We start from the raw sequence: 24,576 nt of genomic DNA, 5'->3' as shown, positions 1-24,576 counted from the left end.
GGTCCTTGACTACGTCTTCCAGGTCCGTGTTTTGTTCTTTCATAGACATAATTTTTTGTTTCGTGGCATTATCGTTGAGTCTGAGTTCTTTTGCAATGCTTTTGAGTTCCCAAGCTTCTTCTTGAATAGCCTTGTTTTTCTGTTTCATGGCATTTTGTTCATCACTCAACTTCTTGTTTACCTCCTCAAGTTCTTTTTCCAGGGCCTCATTCCGTTGCTTCATAGACTTGTTTATCTGCTTCAACACATTATAGTTGTGTTGAACGTCTTTGAGGTCTTGCAGAACATTTAGTTCCATGGTGGTGATTTGTTGTATCGCTTTTTGGGTCATTGCAATATGGCTGTTTTCAGATTCTTGCAGAATATTTTTCATTTTCTGAGCTGCTTCTTGAAGAACCTCAGTGTTTTGTCTACTGGTCTCTTCTGCATCACAAAACCTTTTCTTCATCTCCTCAAGTTCTTGTTTCAGGGCCCTGTTTTGTTGGGTAATAGTCTCATTGTCAGGATTGGTTGTTTGATATTTGTCCTGCATGACACGACGCTCTTGTGCATTCAGCTCTGTCTGACATTTCAGACTTTCATTTAGCTGCTGAACTTGCTTCTGCAGAAGGTCTTTTTCTTGCTCCATGGCCTCTATTTTACGGTGCAAGGTCTTCTTCTCTGTTTCCAGGCCCCCATTTTCCATGCGCAGAGAGTGGTTTTCACTGCGCAGGGTGTCAACCTCCTGCTGGAGTTCCTCTTTTTGACGGCGAAAGGCTTCATTCTCTATTTGAAGAGCTCTTTTGGACATATTCTTAGAGCGGTAGACTTGTTGGCGAAGTCTCTCAATGTCTTTGAGGTAGCCCTCACTTTGTCTGGTGAGGTCGCTGTTTAACATGTAGAGGACACTGAGCTCGTTGTTGAGGGCTGCAATTGTCTCCTGTGACTCCTGCTCACTCATTTTTTAGCTTTCTGTCAATCCAAAAAGTCTGTATCAAAGTAAAACTGTGTTGTGTGTATTACACGGTATATTCTCAGATGTATTACGTCGTTATGTCTCAACCCTACTTATTCTGCACTACTGGAAGACTGATGGATTCTGTGCCCCCTTACAAACTAAAAGTGATGATGTCATAGAATGCAGTGATGTCATCACAGACATCAAAAGCAATGTGTCATGCCCCCATGCAAATTCAGTATGATGTCATAGAATGCAGTGATGTCATCACAGACATCAAAGGCATTTGTTGTCATTTGCATATAACAATATGCAAATGAGTTGCTCTGTTCAAAACTGATTAACATTTTATTTATTTATTTATTTATTTATTTATTTATTTATTTATTTATTTATTCATATAATGTCATTATTCTCAAAAAGGATGAAACAAGTTGTAGCAGTTAACAACTTTTATGCTTAAATAATGAAAATAAATCTGTGTAGCTGAGACTGAAGAGCAGTTAGCTAATGGAAATGACAATTAGATTAGCAAAAAAAAAAAAAAAAAAGACTCCAAAAATCATCTCCAAAACACCAAACATGCACAGAATTACTGAGGTCAATAATTGTAAAATTAAAATTGAAAAAAATCAACTGACATTCTACATGAATTATAAAAGGAGCAAATGAAACCATTCAGGTAGCCTGTAAAAATAAAATACACTGTCCAGACTGCCTTAAAATTTTAAGTTGACTGAACTTTAAAAGACAAGTTGAAATAATTTTGTAATGATTCAAAACAAAGTCAAATATGCTGATCATGTTTCTGCAGAAATGTAATTTAATGAGTTAATTAAACTAAACAGTGCATTCATTCAACTCATCATTTCAAGTCAAAAGACTTCAGCTCAAGTTTATGAGTTTTGACGTGTTCTGACTGTAAAAACATCAGCAATGTTAAGTTTAAAAAACTTGAACAAATAAAATTGAATATTGAATATTTATGTTTAGTTAATGAGAAAAGATTAGTTGATTTTTTTTTTTTTTTTTTTTTTTTTTTTTACAGTGTATAGTGTTTTGACATTCACATGGTAAAAGTGTTAGATGTAGTTTCATTTTTTAAAATACATTTTGATGCTCATGGCACCATTGATAATTTCTGCTCTGGGTCCAAAGCATCATCAGAATCTTTTGCCCTACAAGGAGCTGCAACAGGTGACATAAAGCAGATGTGTGATAAAGCGGGACAAACCACTGACCCCACCCCCGTCTCCCATCTAGGCCTATCACTATCCTCGAAACCGAGGACAGGCAGCACACCTCTGGACTCATCTCTCAACACGTGGCCTGTCTGAGATCCCCACTGTGTTTTCTACCTCTTTCCTGACCATGGCGTCATCAGCTCTAAGGATGGTACCCAGACTCTCTGTCTCTATCAAAGGTAACGGTGGGACCCCAACTCCTCTCTGTCTTATCAGGAACCATTAAGATAAGGCAAGAATGTGCAGAAGTACTGTAAGTCAAGTCAAAACTCCTTCAGGCTCATTTCCTCTGACAGTTTGACTTCCCATCCCATAAAAAAAGGACAGAACATACAAGTATAAGCAAACAATGTCCACGTAGGTTTTTCAGTGAGATGCTGAGCAAGGCTTGAACATACCAGAACACTTGGTAACACTTTACAATAACCATCATTTCTAAATGGTAAAGAGACCATTTATAAATGATTAACAAATAGTTTATTAATGTTTAATAATCATTTATAAACTGCATATAAACCATTTATAAATGGTAAATACATCATTTATTAATGTTTAACAATAATTTATAAATGGCAAATATTTATTTTATTAATGTAAGTTAATAGTGTCTTTACCATTATCAAACAATTAAATTATAATTAGTAATGTTTATTAATTATTAATGGACTATTTATTAACAGTTTATAGTTGCACTCATAACATTTTTAACACTATATTAAGCGTCTGTTAATGATTTATATACCTTTAAGAAATTGGTTGTAAAACATCTATAAAGATTAAATATGTAGAAGACCACTTATTTGTAGCACTTTGTAAATGGTTAATATTTGGTTTATAAACCATCTATAAACATTACTTTGATGGTTATCATAAAGTTGCAACAGATGTTTGTTATACTTTGTAAATGGTTAATAATTGGTTTATAAACCATCTATAAACATTACTTAGACGTTATTGTAAAGTTGTGACTGATGTCTATAATAATTATTTAATGATTAATAAGCTGTTTGTAAACCATCAAGTAACATTTATTTGACTTCATTAAAACTTTTATTGGTGATCTCTTAGAGAGCTCATTTGTTCATCAATAACAGAATTGCAGTTAATTTTTATGATCAACTTTTCTGAACACATTTCTGAACAAACCTTAAAGTCAATGTTGATTTGCAGCACTGCACTACAAATAAACAGGGTGGGAGAAAGAGAGAGACGTAAAAAGTCAACAACAAATAATCAGTAAAACCTTTATTACAAAACTGCAATTGCCATGCAAACATTATTTTAAAATATTTAACATGAATGTGAAAGAAAAATTACGGCCTGATAAAAGGAAAAGACACATCAGAAGTGAATTTGTGCACCTCTAATTTGACAAATGTTTGTCTTAAAATCAAAGGAAAAATAACAGTGAAAATGACTTAACAGTAGCCTACTATTCTGTATTAATAAATAAGGTACAGTGACTAGTGGTCATGTTTAAGCTTTTTGTTTGGTATAGCCCCCCCTGGAGAAAACTTCACCAGCCACCACTGCTCTTACATCATCACAAGTATTTATATTTGTATGTATATCTAACTGCTATGCTTACTACTGCAGTAATCTAATTTAGTAGTAAAAGAAATTAGCTCAAAACTATTATGACAGTCATCTTTGGTAGAAAATAGTTCTCTATGAAACTGCTCACAACAATGACTGTGGATAATCTTGAATTACCGGGTCATGATTTCTGTAAGGAAACATTGCCTTCAAGTTTGTCCAATGTATTTTTTCACACTTCAAGCACAATGCCATTCAACTCCATTGTATTGGGGTGATAGTAGACGTCTCTACGGCAGATGAAGAGGAGGAGGTGGGTGATGAGGGGGTTGCAGATGATGATGACGACTCAGTCACTACAGCATTGGCCTGGCCTAAAAAGAAGAGAAAATTGTGTAGTGTAAATAATAATAATGACAACAATAACAACAATAATAACAACCAGGGGTGCACATAACTGGTGTGCAGGTGCACATGGGTGGTCAAAATAAAAAATGTGCACCAGACAACACGTGAAAAGGCTCATTTGCGTACCAACATTTGTTAGTCTACTTTACTGAAATAACGTCATCACTACTGTTTACAGACTGTCTGTGAACACAGAATTCAGAGCCGCACCTCTCCAAAGCGGCAATGGTCTAGCGAGGCAGACGATCAGTGGAGAGAGCATTAACAGAAAGAAGCAGTGAAATCAAAGAAATCAAACTTTATTTTCCCCACTGTTTCACCGTGGTTACGTTCTAAATCATAAATTAACACGTGTGCACCTCCACACAACCTGCAGGCTGAACGCACCACACTGCTGAGTCTGTTAATTCAGTTGAAACTGTCGCTGTTGTTTCTCTGTTTTGGATGCGCGAGCGCCCACATGCGGGTTTGTTGTTCGTGAGTATGTGTATGACCACCATCACGCACACACATGCAGACACCTTCAGCTCTTTATACATCTATGGCACAGACAGACGTGTAATATGGTTGCTACAATTTTTACAGATTCCTGCACTCACAGCCTGTGCATTATCATTGGCTGGTGGCTACACACCTGCTGCTCAGAGGCTGACACCCAGAAACATCAATGCCAGTTAAAAAAATATTATGAACATTAATCTATTCTAACAACAAGTACTGAAGTATCATATTTAGGGCTGTCAATCTTCCCCCCAAATCAGATTCAAATTTCTAATGCTTTTTATGTTAAATATTCAAATTATATTTGAATTTTTAAGAACGTAGAAAGTAGTTTTTTAGGAGAAAGAAAAACACTTACCTGCAACTTTTTGACGAAGGGAGGCCGTCTCCTTGTTCAATTTCAGGATTTTCAGTCTCAGCAGATGTTCTTTTTTCTTAGCCTTTTTGATCATGGCATGACACAGAAAAAGTGGGTGTTTGGAATTCTGGGTGTGAAGCACACAGGACAGAAGACGATGCCTGTTCTCCGCTTGGTGGAAAGACAGACCAGACGAGAGCTGATCCCACTGGTTCTGCACCATGTTTGGACGGGATCCACAATACTGACTGATGAGTGGCGGGCTTACCGTCAGGCTCTGCCTGAATTTGGATACAAGCATTATAAAGTCAACCACAGTGTGGAGTGTGTCAATGCTGTTACAGGCTGCCACACTCGACACATTGAGAAGGCCTGGAGGAATTACAAGGAGACCATCGGGAGACTCCGGGGGAATCGCACCGAGGATCTACTAAGAGATCACCTGATTATGATTGAGTGGAATGAATGGCTGGGTAAAAAACACTGTAATGGTCCATTGGGACGCCTTTGTTGTTTATTGTTAATTCATGGAAATATGGGGTTAGTATGAAATATTTTAATTTGCAGTGTGCCTGAATATTGTATCATTAATTGATTTTAAAACTAAGTTGTCATTGTTGTGTTGTAATCCCACCATTCTTGTCTACCACCATGTTTATCTGTTGTATAGTGTTGCATGTTATTGACCCTCTGTTCATAAATGTGTTCAATACAATGATCAGACCCTATTCTTTTATCAATGCAAAATAATCACTCTGTTTTAGATCACCAATAAAAGAAGTCAAATAAATGTTACTTGATGGTTTACAAACAGCTTGTTAATCATTAAATAATTATTATAAACATCAGTTGTAACTTTACAATAACCATCTAAATATTATTTATAGATGGTTTATAAACAAATTATTAACCATTTACAAAGTATAACAAACATCAGTCGCAACTTTACAATAACATTTAAGTATTATTTATAGATGGTTTATAAACCAACTATTAAGCATTTATGAAGTATAACAAACATCTGTTGCAACTTTACAATAAAATTTAAGTATTATTTATAGATGGTTTATAACCCAACTATTAACGATTTACATAGTGCTACAAATAAAATGTCTTCTATATATTTAATCTTTATAGATGTTTTACAACCAATTTCTTAAAGGTATATAAATCATTAACAAACGCTTAATATAGTGTTAAAAATGTTATAATGAGTGTAACTATAAACTGTTAATAAATAGTCCATTAATAATTAATAAACATTACTAATTATAATTTAATTGTTTGTTAATGGAAAAAGTAACTATTAACTTACATTAATAAAATAAATATTTGCCATTTAAAAATGATTGTTAAACATTTATAAATGATCTATTTACCATTTATAAATGTCTATATGCAGTTTATAAATGATTATAAAGCATTAATAAACTATCTGTTAATCATTTATAAATGGTCTCTTTACCATTTATAAATGATGATTATTGTAAAGTGTTACCAAAGTACGTATAAAAGTAAAAAAAAAAAAAAAGAAAAAAAAAAAAAAGATAATGTCCCCTGTCACCTCACAGCAAGAAGGTCCTGAGTTCGATCCCCCAGCTCCCCGGCTGGGTCAGGGCCTTTCTGTGCGGAGTTTGCATGTTCTCTGCGTGTCTGCGTGGGTTCACTCCGGGTTCTCTGTCTTTCCATCCGTCTTTTTCACTTCAGTCAACGTAAAATTTTAAGGCAGCTCAGACATATTTTTACAGTGTGACTATTCATTCATCACTCATGTGTTTCCTACAGCTGACATCCAGCCTACATCATTTTCGTTTGGTTTGCACCTTAAACACCTTTATAACACATCAAACACACAACCATACACAGCTTTCACTGCTGATATTGCTGCACACATTGTTTGTTAAAGTTTAAGGAGAAATCTGTAATATTTGTACTGTTATAAATCATAAAATGATCACAATGTATCATTAGAGATCAAGGAAACATCATGAGCTGAAACACTCGCCTCACTTGACATGAACGCTACAGCTGCGATGTGCCCCTTTCAAATTTCAATTCCGGACTGGAGTAACTGTTTTGTATGGCAGTTTCACATTAATCAGTGTTCAAACTAATGCTGAAATTTTGCTGAATGAGTACATGTCTGTTTATGAGTCAGAAGAAATTATTAAAAGTCTTTTAGAGAGTACAGATGTTTGTAACTGTTAAATTGAGCAAAACGAGAATGGAGTTTGGCAGCAGTGAGACAGACAGCCACTTAACTCATCATCCAGAGTGTGTTATTTCAGAGCAGTGGGCTTTAGTTTTCAGGATGACAGGCTTAACTTTACATTGATAGACCATCGACAGTCAAAAGCAGCTGATCAACTTTATGAGGTTGAGTTTCTATGGGGAGGGAGTTGGGGGAAAGAACTTGCTTCAACCATATATTGTATATTAAAAAGCATTTCAGCCTATTTTATACTCAGTCTGTGGCTTCAACTTGCTACTTGACTGCACCAGTTTTGCATGTGCAGTGGCTATATATTGCTCCATTAACCTGGGTTTAAATTTATTCGATTTGCCCAAGTCTATCTTTTGTGTGGACTCCCTCTGCGGCTCACTGCTTGAGGCAATATAAATCTTATTTTTTTTTACTGTTATTTTTTTGCCATATTTATTTTATTTATTGTATTATTTCCTGTATATATTTACATGCAATTAAGCTGTGGACGTAGGGCAGGAAATAAGCAGCCACCTTTACTTTCTAATGTGTTTTAAATTGAGCTCAGTTGAATATTTTGTTTCTGGTTTCACCTCAGAGACTTTGATTGTTGCCACAAACATGTTTTATGACCTAGTTTTTAGGCGGCAATCTTCCTCCACCTGCCTTTAGTTATTCACAGCAGTGCTTCTTGAACTGTTTGAAAGCACGGTGCCCTTCCATGCTGCAGTTTTAGGGCTACATCGCTGTGCACATTTACATATCAAGTACAATCAAGTAAAATTAGTTACATTTTTAGGTGTCAAGGGTAAAAAAAACAAAAAAACAACATCATGCATTAATTCAGTTTTTCATATAGTCATTTGACCTATTCTGTATGTTTTCTACATACCCCTATGGGTTATAATATATATATATATATATATATATAAAAAAAACTCAATCATGCTATATAAAGAGGGAAGTACATCACACTCCTGATACAATGATGTGTAATGATAAATAAAACTCCTTCTATCCTTTAATAAAATAAAATAAAATAGCCAACTATGACCTAAGTATACCTAGACCGATATATCAGTCGACCAACATACCGTGCCAATATTTACCTATCACAGCAATATTGGCCTATTTTGGTATTGGCAAAAAAGTTGTCCAATATGTGCCGATATGAAAACTTTTTTAAAAACTTTTTTTAACAGCACATAATGCATTGTGTTTATTTGTTATATTTATAAGCAGCATTTTATGTCTATTTTATCATTTTTCTTAATTCAGGATTATGTATATATTGCTCTATTTGTTTTTTTTTAAGTATAGTTACTTATAATTGTTAAAAATATTGGTAAATGTTTACTGTGTCAGTGGCCTGATATCATTTTGGATAATGAGGTTTTGTAAAATATACTGACTCCATTATGTATCTTTGTCATACAGTACGTGTCAAGCACATTTGGGGGATCATTGCAAAAAATGTCTATATGTGGATAATATAAATATGTATATGTATATGTATATGAATGGCTATATTTTCTATATTCTTTATAAAGAATATTGGCCAGTACATCCATATCAGGATTTTTTTTTTTTACCTACTATCATTTAGATTTTTCCAGAAGATGCTTCTCATTGCTCTCTCCCTATTTGCTCCTGGGATCACAGTTCTCCTATATTTCTCCTGATTTATGACTCACTTTTTTCCCCTTTTCACTATCACAAGCTTATGACCTATAACACAACCTCTGTCCACTGTTTCCACTCAGAAAACACAGCAACACCAAATCAGACCAAGAAGAATCCCCGTTTCTCAAGGAAAGTTGTACAGGAAGGGGTTGTGCATTTTTTAAGATACGCCACGTCAATTTTCATTTAGAGGCAGGGAAAAAATAAATGAATGAAAGAAAACGGATTCATTTTAGTTCATGCCAGAGAGACAACTAATTCTGTATTGCCCCCCCCCAAAATTACAAGCAAAATTATAACATAAAAACATATTCTGTTGCTGTGCATTATTTTCTTATTTTCATTCTATAAAACTTTTCAAAACAAAGTCTCTGAAACTCAAACAGGGAATCCTCCTTATTTTGGGGGTCTCAAGGTTGGCATGTATGTCTAATATCAGTATTGACATTGGTCAGTCAGGTCCTAATCCTAATGAAAGTCTTAAATATGTACAATTGCAAAACACAAACAATAAAAAATAAGTTTAAAAATATTTTTTACAATTTAAAAAATAAATTAAGTCAATTTAAGAAGTAATTAAAAATTCATATTGTCAGTGAAGATCATAGTTCAATAGTAGGATAGTAGAATAGTTCCATGATCCACATCACCGTGAGCAGACAGTGCACAGCGGCGGACTGATACCTGACAGCTGCAGCAGAGGGCGCAATAAGACAGCGAGGCGTCAGGAGAGAGAGCGGGTGAAGGAGCGAGAGAGGAGGGGAGTCTGTTCTCCACTAACGCACCTTAGCATCCTGGCTCTCCGGCTATGCACCTGCAGCCTCTCCTTGCAGCCCTCCTCCTCCTCCTTCTCCTCCTCTTCCTCCTCCTCCTGTCCTCCTCACCTGCGGTCGGGCAGCGGTAGAGTGCGCACTGAGCAGCGGGAGTGCGCAAGGCGGCCGGCATGCACCTGGAGAGAAACCGCCCCGCCAAGCCGTCCAAGGGCTCAGCCGGAGACGCAGCAGCATGCAGAGCGATGCTCTAACAGCAGGGACACAGCGGCACAGCACAGGAGCTGCAGCATGGGCGTGGGAGACAGGCACAGCCGGAATGAAAGCGATGTAATTCCGCGGACATAAGCAGGGTGGGTGGGGGGAACCCGAGTAGCGTTTGGATCAGAGTTGTCCCGGGTGTATTTTGGAGCTTGGTTTGGTGTCTTGTTCTCTGAAATTCGCCAAGCACAGTACTTTTTTTTTTTTTTCTGACAGCCTCCTCCGGAGATTCAAAGGATGGAGAAAGGCGCGCAGCAGCAGCCGCAGCTGTCCAAAAGCGCGGAGAGTCCGGCTGAGGACATCTCCAAAATGAACGATGAGGAGCTGCTGAAGTGGGGCAAAGATGAGCTGGTGCGGCGGCTGCGGAGGGCAGAGGCGGAGAAGAGGGGTGTGATCGTGGAGCACGGCAATCTGATGCGGGAGGTGAACCGGAGACTCCAGCAGCACCTGAACGAGATACGGAGTTTGAAGGTGAGACATGGGCCCCGTGGAGCCGGGTTGTAGCAGGTTCTCTGGGGCTTTATACCCGGTGTGTAGGCCATAGAGAGCGTGCTGATTTATACTTGGAAGCCTTCTGAGATATGGCCAAATATACAGATTGTCAGGTAAAGGCAAAATGGTCACTAAATAATCAAATATATAAACTCATTAAACCTGTTGCATATGGACAGAATACAGAATGATGGCTATAACTGTAAATTGATTTTCAATATGTTCATTACATAAGATGTACATTTAAATAAATTGTAATTTTGATAATTGCATTTGCCTTATCATTTTAAAAAAATGATGAAATTTCACCCATTTTGTCAAATAATATGGAAATATTCACTAGTGGAGCCCTCAAACAGACAAGAATGGATGAAAAATTGATTGAACACAATGGTGTGTAAGCAGTCAAGGCTGCAACTGATGGTCATTTCATTTAGAGCTGAAATCTTTAGTTGATTGATCGATTAGTGGATCAACAGAAAATTAATCAGCAACTATAACAGTTTCAAGAAAACTGACTAATAGTTCAGTCATTTTTTAATCAAAATTGACAAATATCTAGAGCCACAATGAACTAAGTAGTTCCACTATATTTAGCTAAATCAAATATTAGTTAATTATTAAATTAACCACCAACTATTTTGATAATTGATTAATTGGTTTCAGTCATTCTAATTCTAAATTTAATCCAGTGATTTTAGCCAGCATCAGCTTGGCATGTCCCTATGTTATAATATTGATTGTATTGTTAGCTCATTTGAAAATTGTTTTCTTGATCAACTAATTAATTATTATGCCTACAATATGTCACAAAATGGTATAAAAGGTAGGGCCCTACCTGAATAATGATATTAGAGAGTAAGAAATTACAATAACAATATATCAGCAGATATTCTTTATATATATGGGTAGTTGACAATTCAATTCTTCCAGTTGTTTTTGAACCATAAATGTCTCTTATGGTGTGATATTAAAAAAAATGAGAGAGATTTATCTTCTTCATTAGACTTATTTTTACATAGTGTTATTTATTTCATATGACATTATGAATTACTATTTTTCCCTATGACTTGTTAGACTGAAAATTATACCAATGTAAGATGAGTGATGATTATATCTCCCATAAATAAATACCCATACCGTTTTTAAAAGATATTTTACATAGGAAGTTATATATATACATTCTATTTGAATTAAGAATAATCAAATATACATAAAAAGCTGCTTACAAAAAAATAAAATGAAAAATAAATCCAATCTGCATTATGATCTTTAAAAAAAAGTTTTCATATCAGTGCATATAGACAACATATACACAGATAGCAATAATAGGCCGATATAGCTGTGATAATATGTGTGTTAATATCGTCCAACTAATATATCAGTCTGGCTGTAATAAAAGGCCCATCACATTTTCCCACAATCTAATGTGACATTTTCACATTGTGATTTGTTTTGCAAACCAACAATCCCAAACCCCCAAAAATATTCTGTTTATTATACCTTCATATTAGACAAAAATCCTCACATTTGACAGGCTGGAGCCAGAGAATGTTTTGTAAGTTTGCTTAAAAAGTATGCAAAAGTGTAGTTGCAGATGAATATTCTGTCGATCTGTCAATAATCATTTCAGCTCTACTTCAGACACCTCTCATATAAACACAACTGCATGATGGGAAGATCCTTCACACTGATCAAATGATCAGTCCCAGCAGGGATGTGCATGTAATCCCTCACTGTGCTGCTCTGTGTGTGTGCTTCTGTAAACCAGGACGTGAACCAGAAACTGCAGGAAGACAACCAGGAGCTGCGGGACCTGTGCTGCTTCCTGGACGACGACCGGCAGAAGGGGAAGCGGGTGTCGCGGGAGTGGCAGCGTCTGGGCCGCTACAGCGCCGGCCTGATGAGGAAGGAGGTGGCCATCTACCTGCAGAAGCTGAAGGAGCTGGAGCAGCGGCAGGTGGAGGTTATCCGGGAGAACCTGGAGCTCAAGGAGGTGTGCCTCATGCTGGAGGAGGAGCGGGCTGCAGCTGCAGGGGGAGGAGGTGGAGGCGTGGGCGTGCAGGGGGGGCCCAACCGCAGGAGCTCCATCGATAGTCAGAGCAGCTTGTCTCAGCTCGGTGGAGGTATCCCAGCACCTGGCCTGCTGCGGGATGTTGGCGACGGGAGCAGCACCTCCAGTGCGGGGAGTACGGATAGTCCTGATAACCCCCACCTTAAACCCCCTCCCGTGGGCTCCAGTGCCACCCCAGGATCTGGGTCAAGACCAGGAGAGGTGTGTGAATCCATGGGCAGGAGGCACAGCTCCACCCCGGAGTACCACACCTTCCCCCAGTCCTGCCGGCCCCGTGGGGGGTCCCTTACCAACCTGGACCCTCGTGGCCTTCGGGGACACAGCCCAGAGAAACACAGCAAGTCTCCCACCAGGCCACCATGTGACTCCCACCCCAAACCCTGCAGCTCTGACCTACTAGCCCAGAAACAGCTCTTGATGTCAGGGCAGGCATCAGCAGGCTGTGGGAAGGGCTCCGCCAAGTCCAGCCCAGAGCTGAGTCAGAGACATCGGCCGGTTCACACGGTGGGGGCAGGCTGTGGGAGTCCTGAGGCTAAGCAGGTGGTGATGGGGACGCCCGAGCACCTGAGGAAAGGCAGGGTGATCGTGGGCAGTCCAGAGTCTATACGGCGCCACCATCACTATCAGTACAGTCCTGGGGTGGAGCATGGCAAGGGGAGGTATAGCAGTGGCTCTCCTGACAGGGACGGGGACCAGAGGAGGGCAGCAGGAGAAGAAATGGCCCCCCACCACCAGAGTCTGTACAACGGTAGGCACAGGGTAACTTTTATCTTGTATTTCAATCCATAACACATTCATGACCCAAAAAAAGGAACGTTTAGAGAAAGTTAAACCAGAGTGTTGTTTTAAAAATATCTGGGCTGATTACTTTACTTTTATCATAGAACTGATTTACCTTATTGTCTAATGGCAAAATGTAGCTTAAATGACTTTTTGATCAAGAGAGGAAAGGAAAGTTCTGATATTTTTTCATTGTGGGTTTTATTACCTGAATTTTGCCATTCACTGTCTCTCTACGATGGCACAGTGCAGAAGAAAGAGCTGAAACTTTTCAGTCTGCGCAGCTAACTGAAAAAACAGAGAGAAAGGTTGTTTTTTTTTGCTTTCATTTTATGACTTTTTAGGTTGATTATTTTATCCCAAAATGCAGGTACTGCACTCTGCATTTTACCACACGATTTTGTTCACTCAGCTGATCAATAATAACTAGATAAAATTTTGCTTTCTAAATTTCTGGTTTACAGCCGGGTATTAGTGTGGGAAAAGGAGATGTGTAACATCTTAGATGCAAAAGTTAACTGATGTTGTAGTTACATTAATAAAGTATTTATTTGGCTGTCTAGTTTTCCTGGTGTTGACAAGCAAGTTGCTATGTTTAATTGACTAGCTAACTAATCGTGCTCATTTCTAGTCTAAAGCTTATAGGAATCAAATGTTTCTCGACATGGCCAAGGTTGTATCTGTCTCAGTTCTAATAATATGTTGAAATCAATACACTACAGAAATGTATGATTTATGTGGTTTATTGGTAAGTTAACCACCCAATCGACGCTAGCTACCTTAAGAAGTTCAGCTGTTTTTTTCTTCATCATTAACTGTTGATGGTTTTAACACCATCCTCCTCTTGAAAACTACATTGGCTATGATCTGTCTGACTTCCCACTTCCCAATGGGGATTGCATATGTACTTGCATATGTAATATATAAAAAATGGACACAGTCTTTGTGCCATCTTTCAGGTTTGTGAGAAGCCATTGTGAATCAGTGACAGAATCTGGCAACTAATTATTCATAATTTTAAGCCTTAATATAATTTAAACAAGTGAGTTATACAAGTATTCACTCTGATGCAGTTGTCATGAGTGGGGAAATAAGCTACAGAGACCAAAACCAGGCTATAAACATTTATATTTCTGCTGTAAAAGTGTGCATTTTAATATAGGAGTCTATTGGGATTATCTTGTTATTTTTGCACATCCGTGTTGGCTTAATTTTTCAGCTCTGGAGTAGGGCTGGGCAGTATACCGGTTCGTACCGAAAACCGGTCTTTATTTCCGTTATGATGTGAATTTTTCATATACTGCCATACCAGTGAATAACCCAAACAACGTCCAGAACGTGCGCGGTGGGAAGGTGTTTCAGCAGGGACCCATTTCACTGCTGCACACCAACACCACAGGCGCGCTTCCTTGAGCGTGTGCACTAGGGATGTTCCTGGCAACTAATTTCCCTGTCAATTTAGACCAGTCAACTAGTCCAACACTAAGAAAACACTCAGAAGGCAGTTAAAACTTAGCAGAATTTATTAATTTAGCTATAATGTTAAATACTGTCTGAAAAAAATTGTGTATTAAGAGCCATTTGAAGACGTTAATCACAGTCTACAATGGCCAAATCGTACTTTAGATGCTGCTGAAATGCTACTTTGCGCTGTGCAATACAAACCTTACACATTAATGTACAAAACATGACAACTCAATAAACGCTTCACCTTTTTTAGACCGAAGAGGGTCACAGTGTCTGCAGGTAAAGGACAGAGCTAATGTTAGCTGCCAGCCTGACACACAGTGTGGCTAACGTTAGCAGCTAGTAGCAGCAGCAGCAGCTCCGCTTGCAGGTTTATTTCTGTGTCTGTGCTTAATGTGGTCACGTTTCTCCAGTCGAGTGAATATATATCAGCTTATTCTGTCACAGTCTATATTAATCTGTCCGACTTCGCTGATATAAACATCCGGTGTTGCCACGGCGATCGGTTCACACGCGCTGGGTGAGAGGGGCTGCTGACAGTGCTGCAGCCCCGACCAGTGGCGTGCGGCTGCACAAAATCTTAGAGGCAACAGATAGCTGGCATCATGCATGAATGAATTATTGATAAATATTTTATTTTTAAATATTTTAAACGAATAGTATTTCTGGTGCCGACTAGTGTGGGTGGGGACATTTAATTGTAGAGTCGTCCCCACCGTGTGATGGTGACCCTTCTTTGAAGGGGTCATGCTTTTACCTGTGTCTGGACATGAAAAAAAAAACATGATACAGTCCTTATGACAGTAAAATGGGCTATTTAAAGCCAGTCAACTTCTTTTCTCATTAGAAGAAAATGTGGGTAAGAACACTGTTGCATGAAAAAAAAATACCGTCAAATACCGTGAAACCGATATGATTTTTTAAAAAAACGTGATATGAAAATTTTGTCATACCGCCCAGCCCTACTCTGGAGGTTGCCTCATCTATGCAGATGAGTGGCAGAGTCAGAGAGTGAAAGTGGGAAATGGAATTTTCACAGGCAACCAACTGAGACTCCAGCAAGTCACCACACCATGGCCAAGAAAAAGTCGGGCACCAGCAAAACCAGGGGCAAGTAAAAATTGACTTTAGGCAAGTAGATTTCTGACCCACTTCCTTGACAGGGCAAGTAAAAAAAATTTTAAATTAATGTTGAACCCTGCAAGTATGAAAATGCTATCAATCTTTTCTTTGCAAGGTAGCAAATAAGTGTGCTTCCCACCACTGTTTTTGTGAAACAAAAATCTAAAATGTCTAATATGTCATTCTATACCTTGGAAATAATAGTGTGGCAAAGTAATGTTAAAGGGACAAGCCAACAGCTGACAGCCAATATCACCAAAGCTCGGCAACTCACATCAAAACTATCTAGATGGAAAAATAGCACTACAGGTAAGAGGAAAAATGTATTTTTGATTTGAGGGCAAACTGTCCCTTTAACTCAAGGCTTAAATTCTAGCTTTTTCTCATGTTTAGATGACCTTGGTTTAATGTACGGGAGGAAACACAAGGTCAGGTTCACCCACACAAAGTCTCAGGAGCTCAGCTAAGCTTAGACCCAGCTTAGGAGCCAGACATACAATCGCACGCGTATACACACAAGCGCACACAGAGCTCATGTGGATTCAATAGTGGTAAGAGAGTGAAAGAGATGTGTACTCGTGTTTGTGTGTTTGTAAGCAGGGGAACGTGGGTGATGCAACCCAGGTCTCCAGGGCGGATGGCTTACAGAGGTACCCTGGAGATGTATTCAGGGCCAAGATGCACGCACATACACACACTTACACATGCATCCACTCCTTTGAGAAATAGAAGTGAAAGCAGAGACGGTATTTCAAAACACTTGCGAGAGGCGGTTTGGAACGTGCGCGCACATGCGTGTAGAAAGACAGGTCAACACACAAATGTGCAGGGTGTGTGTTTGTGTGTGAGGGCTGTCTCAAAGCTGCCCACTCCTTTTAATTAGCTCACATTTGACAGTCACTCAACTCCTCTGAAATGCTCACATCGATTTTTCCCTCATGCACGCTATAAAAGGCTGCAATTTGACAGCTGAGGCGACGAGACGACAGAGGACACGTGAAACACGTTCACTTGGCTTTTAAGCCTTACTAAATTTTGCTGGCATTAAATATTCCAAAGCGCTCCCTTGTGGTGTTTCTGGTGTAGTTGTTACTCTCTGTTTATGTGTTTCTGAGCGTTTACTTTGACGAGTGTGACTGAATTAATACGCTGCATCTGGGGACCGCCTCAACTTACTTTACCCATCTTTTGAACTGTGGAACACATATTAATTTAGGACTGTTTTTTGGGGCTGTTATCACTCAGCAGGCTTGTGTGAGAAAAGCTGTTAGTGTATAAGGTATTTGAGAACCAGGCTTCATGCATTTCTTTCTTTGTGCATGTTGTTTTTTGTGTTATCATTGGCTCTTCATGTGTAATGCTTTTTGCAGTATGCAGTGGTTAGAGGAAATACTACGCAGTAGAGCCCCAGAGCCCTGTACAAGGGAAATCCAGTGTGCACTCATTAACAGTAGGAGTCAAACAGACGTCAGCCAGCTGCAGGCTGTACTGTAGCACAGTGCATCCACATAACAGGAAGATAATTGTCAGGGTTTAGTAGGGCTGTGATGATATGGCTTTTTTCTGACCATGGTGACAAAGGCTATAGGGATAGTGGTTTACCGTGACTTCCTTAATAATTACATTTTATTGGACTTTATTGAAGCAAACTGTCATCAATGTAGCATAGTTCCTTTAAGGAATTGGGCAGTATGCAAGTGTGTGTAGCATGCAGTGAGGTAGAGTGAGTAATGGATGATTGACGGCGCTGCTCAACTTTGCAGCAAATTGTCAATCTGGCAGTAAATGTACAGTTTAGGTTACAGTGTGTCAGTTAATATACACTGCACTGTCTGAACACCAAGAAAAGTTTTATCTGTTATTTCCCAACTGCTGGAAAAGGTACAGTAAGCTGAGCTGGGCTCATGTTAAGCTAATTATAGCCCCAGCATCATTTACAACTCCTTCTCTTAGGCGATTGTGTCCCTTTCTGGAGCTTTGTAATCCAGCTTTGAACTGCAGCATCTTTTTTGGAGACATGGTAAAATAAATCCATAATAATAAATCCAACACCTAATGTCTTCTGTAGTTTATTTATTGAACTAGCTCTAGTTTGAACACAGGTCTATGTATTTCCAAGGATCACTTGCAAGGGCACATTCTCCACTGAACACATTGTTGATGGGCTCCCCATCCCCTAGGCCCCAGTACAGCCACACTGTCTGCACTATCTTTATTTATGCCCCTGGCTACTGAATATATTTGTCGAACTGTTATTAATGTACTGTATTAATTTTTGCTTCAGTATTTTGGCTATGGGGTTATAATTGCATTATTTAACATTAATAAAAACAACAGACCATAGAATCTGTAACTGCAGATGGATTGGTGGTGTTGGTACATGAAAAGTGAAATACGACAGTATTGGCAACCGATACCAGTATTGGATCAGATCAGGCCTGAGACCTCATTTATCAAAACATGCATAGAAGAAGAAGTTCAAAATGTTTACATAGGAACTAAATAAGCAAGAAAATTGTTTCATCACCTGCCGCCTCCTGTCTGTCAGGAAGTTTGTGATCCACTGACAGGTGGAGGCTGGCACAGGGAGAGTTTGGAGCAGAGTCAAGCTCTGGCTAGCTAATGATACTGTCATTGTGATTGTTTCACAGCAAAGGCCTACCACTGTCATCACATTAAAAGACATTCATTGTGAAGCAGATGTTCATACTGTTGTGTTAGCATGAACACTTGCTTCATCTTCAGCTCCCTGTGGCAAATGAGCAATGCAGAAGAAAATACTGTTACTGCTGTAACAATGCAGTGGTTAATACTACGCATAGTGGATCACCATGCTGCCACACCTGGATGAATGTAGTGAAAACTGTAAATACACAGTATACAGCCACATCAAGTACTGTAAAACTGGAGTTATTGGCTAAAATCTTATTATCCACAAGCCGTCGACTTTGTTGAAGTTGACTCCTCCGTGATCAATGCAGTTTACAGCCCACTCAACCCACACCCTGCTCTGAGTCGACCACCACAAATACTCCTGTGGAAACAGTGCAACACTTAAATAAGATGTTAGTTCTCTCTTCTCTGTGTTAAAGTGTAGTGCAGACAGTTTCTATTCAGAAAATGCTTGATTCGAACAGATAATCTTGTCTGTTTTGATTTTCTGCACTCTTTGTTGCCTAAAGGTTTTGTCATAGCAACCAATATGTCTCCGTTGATGTCTAAACCATGAACTGTGTTGACTCTCATGACGTCAATAGTGAGCTGGAGGATATTTTACCACTTGGATATCACATTGGGTGCAGTAGCGAAATCAGATATCCGTAAAATCGTTAACTTGCAAAATGTTACTTTGTGTAGCATAGCAACCAGAATGATATGATGCTCTTTTCATCCATGAAACTCTTTGCAGCTACTGTACCATGACTCCACGTTTCCATATGTCCTGCTGCATCACAGGCTGTATCTGATGCTGTTTGCTGAAACGTGAGCCTGGCGGTGCTGTACTATGGTAGTCCAGCAGCAGTAATGATTTCTATAGTGCTGAGTGGAAGCGCTCTATATTACAGCTGAGGCCATGGGAAATAGCTTTGTACCTCGCAGGATCCCTGACTCAGCTGTTACCTGAAACAATAGTGGCTGGATGTACTGTACCGTAAACTGAGACGATACATACATATACATCTTAAAACAGTTGCAACATACTATAGGCTTTCAGTGGAAGTCCATGTTTAGTAAGTCCCCAGCTCTCAGAAAATTTAGGGAGTCTTGAAAGAAAGCACAGCTTCTAGTTCTGTAGAAAGTAGATGCATAAATCAGCAAATGACTCAGACTCCTACATACGTGGAGAACAATTTGGATTTTAATGGTTTCATTTATAAGTCAGACGTCATATGCTTTTGTCTGTAGAGGACCAAATTAACATCTTCATGAACAGAATGGGTGGCAGAAACATTAAACTTAATTTAGTTTAATAAGATGTGTCACTCGCCATAACTTAGCCTTGGTGAGTCCAAATGTAATGAGCTTTTTTTTAGCAGAAAGCTATTTAGAAGCCATCTATAAAATAAAAAAGGCATTAAGGATCGATATTCACTGATTGTTCTATGTATTTGTCAACCCTCGTGGTCAGAACAGTTTAGTTACAAATGTGAAATAATGCTCTTGGCTAGAGAGGTGCTTCATGTAGTCCATCTGCACACATCTTCAGTTTGTTTCTCCTTCCCTTTGTTACTTAGTAGAAAGCTAATTTCAATCAAAATCTTTATAATTTGCTTCTCCACTGCAGTCAGACTGGAAAATACTTTGCATTTACTTAGCTGATGCTTTTATCCAGAGTGACTTATAATAAATGCATTCGACCATAAGGATAAAACCCCAAAATTGCAAGAATCATGCAAGTTAATGAACCGCTTCAAGTGCTACATTCAGCAACAGTAAGAGACAGAGATAGAGTTGTTTTATGACTTAAGGTGCTGGAGTATGTGTAGAATATCAACAGTCTCAGTCAGAAAGAGTGGCAAGCCAATCAGCAGTAGCAAAGTGTGGTGGATGGGCTGGGATGAATGTTTTGACCATGTCCTGGATGTAGGATGGGCTTCAGCGCGCTTGAATGAGTGTGAATGAGTGTGGGTGATATAGCCATGCTTGTCCAACTCAGCTGGCTCCTTGCAATGTGAGGGAGCAATCGGTTCTACTCCAAGATCTCCCCAAATGTTCGAGTCCCTCGACCTCTGATAGTTGTTGTCCTACTTAGAAATCCTAAAAACTGCCACACCGACAAGCTGACCTGCACATTTGCACACTGTTGTCTCACATGTCACTCACGCTGCTTGTTGTCTCATGTCTGTGAAGCAGCTGAACAATACATATTTGCCAACTGCATGTTGCTTCTAGCACCTAGGGATATGAGTGGCTGTTTAAAAGCCAGGGCGCGAACAATTGTGGGGTTTGTCTGTTAAATGATTGGCATGTCACTCGTAGCTGACTCCTTTATCACGGGATATGATGCTGGTTATGAGTGTATTTTGTGCCGTCATGGTTTGTCGTATTTAATGCATTCAAGTGAAACTATCAAACATTTTATTGAACTACTTTCTTATTGCTGTTGATGACGTGTCTACCACTGACAGATATCACTATTGTTTTATTGCCCGGGCCAAGTCTTGAATTGGATTTGAGCAGCCACTGGTAGCTGGTGCAGGGTGTGGAGGAGTGGTGCAGTGTGGGAGAACTTTGGTAGGTTGAAGACAAATCTGGCTGCTGCATTCTGTAGAAGTGCGATGGAACATGCAGATACAGGGATGAGTTGCATTAGTCTAGGCACATTGTTAGAACCTGTGCTGCCTCCTGGGTGAGGAATGGACTAGGGTTGGGCGATTAGATGATTATATCGTCTATCGACGATGGGCTGAATTCATCGCTGATTGCTTTTTGTGCCTGATTTTTAGGGTGATATTTGTCATTTTATTTTGCTAATGTAATAGTCTGCAGAGTGACAGCCTCTGTTACGCATGCTGCGTATGTTCACTATGTCCAGTGGACAAAATAAACTCACAAAGTGTCTACAAATTACATGTTTTCACACTTATTTTCCATTTTAAACAAAGAAATACAACCATTGTCCCTATGAATTCAAGTTTCTTTCTTTTAACGAACTAATGCAAACTTAATTGGCTCGTAATGCCAAAAATGTAAAACTCACCAAAACCGTCTTTGTTAGTCTGTCCACTCTTCCAACAATCACTAACTCTGGTTTGGTCAAAATAAATCCTCACTTTACCGCATGGAAAGAGTTTAAAGAGTCTGACTCTACAGGCTGTTTTCCTCTCACTCCTCATCCAGCTCAGCGCACTCATGGTCAGCTGAGTGGGTGTGTACTGTGCCGCTGGATGAGAGTGTGGTTGTCTTAATGGTGATTGTGGTGAAGGGCAGCTGGTCATCTAGAGTCACACCAGCCAGGTTCCTTGCAGAGTTCTCAATGGTATTGTGAGGTCATGAACGTGAGATGCCACCCGAGGAAGGAAGAGCAGCTGAGTCAGCTGAGATCTCAGTCAGGCATTAATTTTCTCACTTTGAAACCAAGAGAACCAACAGAAACTCCCAGTTAACTGTCTCTCACATCTGTCAGTCTTGTTTCGACTTTCTCAGACAAACTCTAATAAGAACAGATTTGGGTCGACCTTGTCATGTGTGAGTGCTCAGGAAGTGTTTTTTTTTGTTGTTGTTAATTTCTCACTAATTGGTCATCTTTCTCTTCATTGCATCTGACTAAGCTGCTGCAGTTAGTGTAGATAATATCAACTGATGCACTACTGGGTTACTGGTACTCCACTATGCTGACCTTATTTTAGAACTATAGCTTACATTCACTTAGTTTTAGTGACGGAGGACATTGCATCAGAATTGTGTTGGTGTTGATGTTGTTGATGTGTTGTGTGTGTGTGTGCTGGGTGGGATCGAGGGGTTGGGGAATTTGGACTGATACCAGGGGTAAGTCTAGGGTTAGTGGAGATCCAAGGCTTAGTCCTGAAATTTTTGAATGAGTCTTGAATCACACAATGTATCGATAAATAGTGGGCACAATATTGCAGCTAGTGCTATATGAATAAACAATGATCATTAAAATAGAAACCCAGTTAGCACAAGATTAACCCAAAATTCAAAATCAATAGAAATTAGCTTTCAATTTCAAGCATTGAATCAAAATGTAGAATTCTCAATTCTACCAGTATCTGTTTTTCTCTGCCTACTTGTGGCTCTGGCACGCATCCAAATTAAAAAAACAAAACAAAACATTGACACCATGTGGCTTAATTTATCACATCTGATATGACATGTACGTCTTTTTTAAATAACATTTAAAAAATGTAAATGACAGCAGACGTGGTATTATACTATTGATCTAGAAACCAATGATTTATGAATCAAAAAAAGTATAACATTGACATAACTGTCATTGCAAAATTATAAAAATGTTTAAATCAAAAAACTGAATCATGACCCTTAAATTGAAAGTTATGTTGAATGGTGGATTTAGGGAATCGTGACACCTCTACCCCTGACTAATTTTAGGATCTAGCTGAATTACCATGAGACCAAGATTCAAGGATTTATTTCTCAGATTTCTCAAAATGCTCAGTGAAATGTGGAGGTAGCATACTCTGAAAGAGATGTGCTAAAAGGTTAGTATGCAATAATAACAGTAGAGAATATAGAATGGAGATCTGCAATTTTAAAAGCATGTCTCAGTCTGTAGGACTTTATTCCTTCACATATCAGCAAGTCCTGAGCCGTAAGCAGCAGCAACATGGATGAATCCATCAACCCACGTTTCCTGGTTTAGATCTGACTGCACACCCACCGTAGGGATGATATGGTTGGCCAGCGTTTCTATGAGGCACTGATGTTGTCAGAGTTGGACTGGATCATGTTCAAGTTGATGTCACTCAATGTGTCCTGCAGCGTAGCAGGACAGCCCAGCGCCTGACCTCTCTCATCACCACAGCTTCTTGTATCGTCCTTTGTTTATATCCTTGTGTCGGGAAGATGGCAGCGTGAACTGACTTGCTGAATGGTGCGAGAAAAATTGCCATGTAGCCATCCTTGAATGCAGAATAGCAATGGTCCAGAGTCCTACCCCTCTGATGGGTCACATGATGTGTTGAGAGAAGTTCTCATCTGTCTACTGAGGTTCAGTTTGATGGGCTTTTCAATGCCGGATTAACTGCTCAAATCATAAAGCATCAGAAAGCTTTATTGGAATTGACAATTGTCATAGCAAAGGCCCCGTGCTTCTGTTCAGTGATTGGTCAATCCAAGCATGCAGGGTCAGTGAAGGAGGTGGCTTCACTCATATACTGAGTTCAAAGCCTGAAGGGTGTGCTGTGGACATATTTTACTTCGTTGAAAATAAAATATGGTGAAATGATTAGTCAGTAAGTTGGTCACCAGAAAATCAATCAATCTTGATTAGCATGCAAATCAAAAATACCAGACAGGGTCTAGCTGTCATATATGTGTTAAACTAAACAAGACAATAAACCCAAATAAACAGACTGGGAAGAGCAGTAGAAGTTCAACTAAATTTAATAAAGAAAACAAATCCAACAAGGGCAGATGAGGAACACAAAGTCCAAAAAACAAATCCAAATGAGACAAAGATCCAAAACACAGGGGAAGACATAAAAGGGCGAAGATGAACTTACACAGGAACAGAGAAACATGGGGACTAAATAGACAAGGACCTATTCAGACACGGGTGAAACAAACCGTCATCAAAAATGGCAGGGAAAGGACAAAGACAGGAGGTAAAGTCAGAAAGAGGGAAGGACAGAACTAGAAAATAAAACAGGAAATGACTGACAAAAAATGGCCCGTAAAATGTGCAGATTTGCTAATTTTATTCTACTTTACTTGGTCCTAAACTTAATATTTTTGGGTTCTGGACAGCAGATAGGTAGTTGTAATGTAGTTTTCATATGCGAGGGCTGTCCAGCAGTCGGTGGTCAGAGCTAGCTTACCAACCCTGACTAGCTTGACTTTCTTCTTTCTTCTTCTCAAAGTGTTTTTTACTGCATTTAGTCACAATAGCTCTTGATAGCATAACTTGGGCTCAGAGGTACCAAGCTAGCACTTGGATTCCCTTGCCTTGTAGCACACTGACTCGCAGAATAATGCTGGCATAACTTTCATCACATTCTCCTCCTGGCTAGCAGTGATGTAATTTTTGGCTGCAAGGTGT

At 39.2% G+C, this 24,576-nt stretch overlaps 1 protein-coding gene across 1 annotated transcript in view; it reads left to right on the top strand.

Annotated features, from left to right (window-relative positions):
* Nucleotides 1-9,644: 9,644 nt before the first annotated feature.
* The window catches only part of LOC146315848 (uncharacterized), a 50,872-nt gene continuing 35,940 nt past the window's right edge, over nt 9,645-24,576 (top strand). The window contains exons 1-2 of the mRNA XM_084735952.1: nt 9,645-10,372; nt 12,165-13,215. Coding sequence (XP_084592078.1) covers nt 10,139-10,372; nt 12,165-13,215 — 1,285 coding nt within the window. The 5' untranslated portion in view covers nt 9,645-10,138. The remainder of the gene's footprint in view (nt 10,373-12,164; nt 13,216-24,576) is intronic.

Source organism: Lutjanus erythropterus, chromosome 14 (assembly GCF_056507025.1).
Source record: "Lutjanus erythropterus isolate fLutEry1 chromosome 14, fLutEry1.hap2, whole genome shotgun sequence".
Lineage (NCBI taxonomy): Eukaryota > Metazoa > Chordata > Actinopteri > Lutjaniformes > Lutjanidae > Lutjanus > Lutjanus erythropterus.
The sequence above is the reverse complement of the archived record's forward strand: the minus strand, read 5'-3'. Positions and strand labels throughout refer to the sequence as shown.